This window comes from Glycine max, chromosome 4 (assembly GCF_000004515.6).
Source record: "Glycine max cultivar Williams 82 chromosome 4, Glycine_max_v4.0, whole genome shotgun sequence".
Lineage (NCBI taxonomy): Eukaryota > Viridiplantae > Streptophyta > Magnoliopsida > Fabales > Fabaceae > Glycine > Glycine max.
In genome coordinates, this window is record NC_016091.4 from 45532137 (window position 1) to 45533929 (window position 1793).

Sequence of the window (1793 nt, forward strand, 5' to 3'; positions counted from 1 at the left end):
CTAAAATTATGTAAATTATATCTGTTGTCAATTTAATTTTTATATTATGGAGATGATCAATTTAGTCTAAAATTATGTAAATGTACCGTTAAGTGATATTCATTTCCGTTAACATTTTTGGCAACGTGATACGTGAAAACATGACAAATCCAAGTGATTGAAGTGATATCCTGGCGTTGGACTAGGTAGTGTGGATCAAATTGTCAATTTTATCTTTAGTAGGTACACAATAGTACCATGCCTCCTCTACACCAAATTCCTTCCTTGATTCCCTCTACAACCTTTTTTTTTTTTTTTTTTTTTTCTGTTTCTTCTCTCTCCTCTTCCTCTTTTGTGTGACTCTATCTTGTGTCGTTCTTCATCCTAGAAAGCCTATGAACTTTGGAGCTTTCCATTGTATTGTGTCGTTCTACCAATATTAAGTTTTTAGGATCATGTTTCCCCTCGTAAAGAACAACAATAATAATGAATAGTAGTTTATTCAAATATGATTACATCATATTGACATGTTTATGAAAACCACTATTGAACGTGTGCATCAACAGTTGTCTTAATTTGTTTTCTGCTAGTTGTTTGACCGAGTCTTTAGGACTGTTTATTTTTATTTTATTTTATTTAGTAGCTGTTATGTTAGTAACTATTATTTAAGAAGTCAGTTATTATTTTTATGATTTCTTTCAGTTACAAAAATCTTTATTTAAACAAATTATTATTCAATAAAAAGTGTGCATTCATCTCCCTTCATTCTGTGAGTTACGTTTATTATCCTACAAATCGGTATCAAGAGCATTCTTCTTAAGAGGGACCTGTCAGTGAACCGAGTGAAACCCACCACAAAAAACCAAAACACCTTGTTTCAATTCATCAAATTGATGGATTCTGAAACACCGTACACAACAACACCACCTGTGTTTGATGGTGATAATTATCAAATCTGGGCAGCAAGAATGGAGGCACATCTGGAGGCAAATGATCTCTGGGAAGTTGTTGAGGAAGACTACGAAGTTCTTCCTTTATCAACCAATCCAACAATGGCTCAGATAAAAAATCAAAAGGAGAGGAAAGCAAGAAAGTTAAAGGAAAGAGCTTCTTTGTTTGCTGCTGTCTCAAGAAATTTTCACTAGAATAATGACCATCAAATCAGCATGTGAAATCTGGAGTTTCCTCAAGAATGAATATGAAGGAGATGAAAGGATTAAGGGCATGCAAGCCCTAAATCTGGTTAGAGAATTTGAGATGCAGAAAATGAAGGAGTCCGAAACAATTAAAGAGTATGCTAACAAGCTTCTTAGCATTGCCAACAAAGTAAGATTGCTTGGTTCTGAATTTTTCGATTCAAGAATAGTTGAAAAAATACTGGTGACTGTCCCTGAAAGATTTGAGGCTACTATTACATCCTTGGAGAATACTAAGGATCTGTCAAAACTTACCTTGGCAGAACTTGTAAATGCTTTGCAAGCCCAAGAGTAAAGAAGAAGAATGAGGGCTGATGGTTCTGTGGAAGGAGCATTGCAAGCTAAATTGCAAATTAACCAAGGAGAGAAAAACAAGTGGAAGAAATACAAGAAGAAGAATTTCAACACACAAGAAGTAGCGGTTAACACTAGCAACAATAATGGAAACAACAACAAAGGATTTCCTTCTTGCAAGCACTGTGGCAGAATGGGTCATCCCCCTTTCAAATGTTGGAGAAGACTCAATGTTAAGTGTGAAAAGTGTAACAAGTTGGGACATCATGTGAGAATTTGCAAAAGCAATCTTCAACAAAAGAATGAGGCTCAAGTTGCAGATCA

General features: G+C 34.9%; 1 protein-coding gene across 1 annotated transcript; it reads left to right on the forward strand.

Moving 5' to 3' along the window:
- Nucleotides 1-1128: 1128 nt before the first annotated feature.
- On the forward strand, nucleotides 1129-1470 carry LOC102667472 (uncharacterized). Its single transcript, XM_006579256.1, has one exon. It carries the CDS (start codon nucleotides 1129-1131, stop codon nucleotides 1468-1470), a length of 342 nt encoding a protein of 113 aa, XP_006579319.1.
- The last annotated feature ends 323 nt before the right edge of the window (nucleotides 1471-1793 follow it).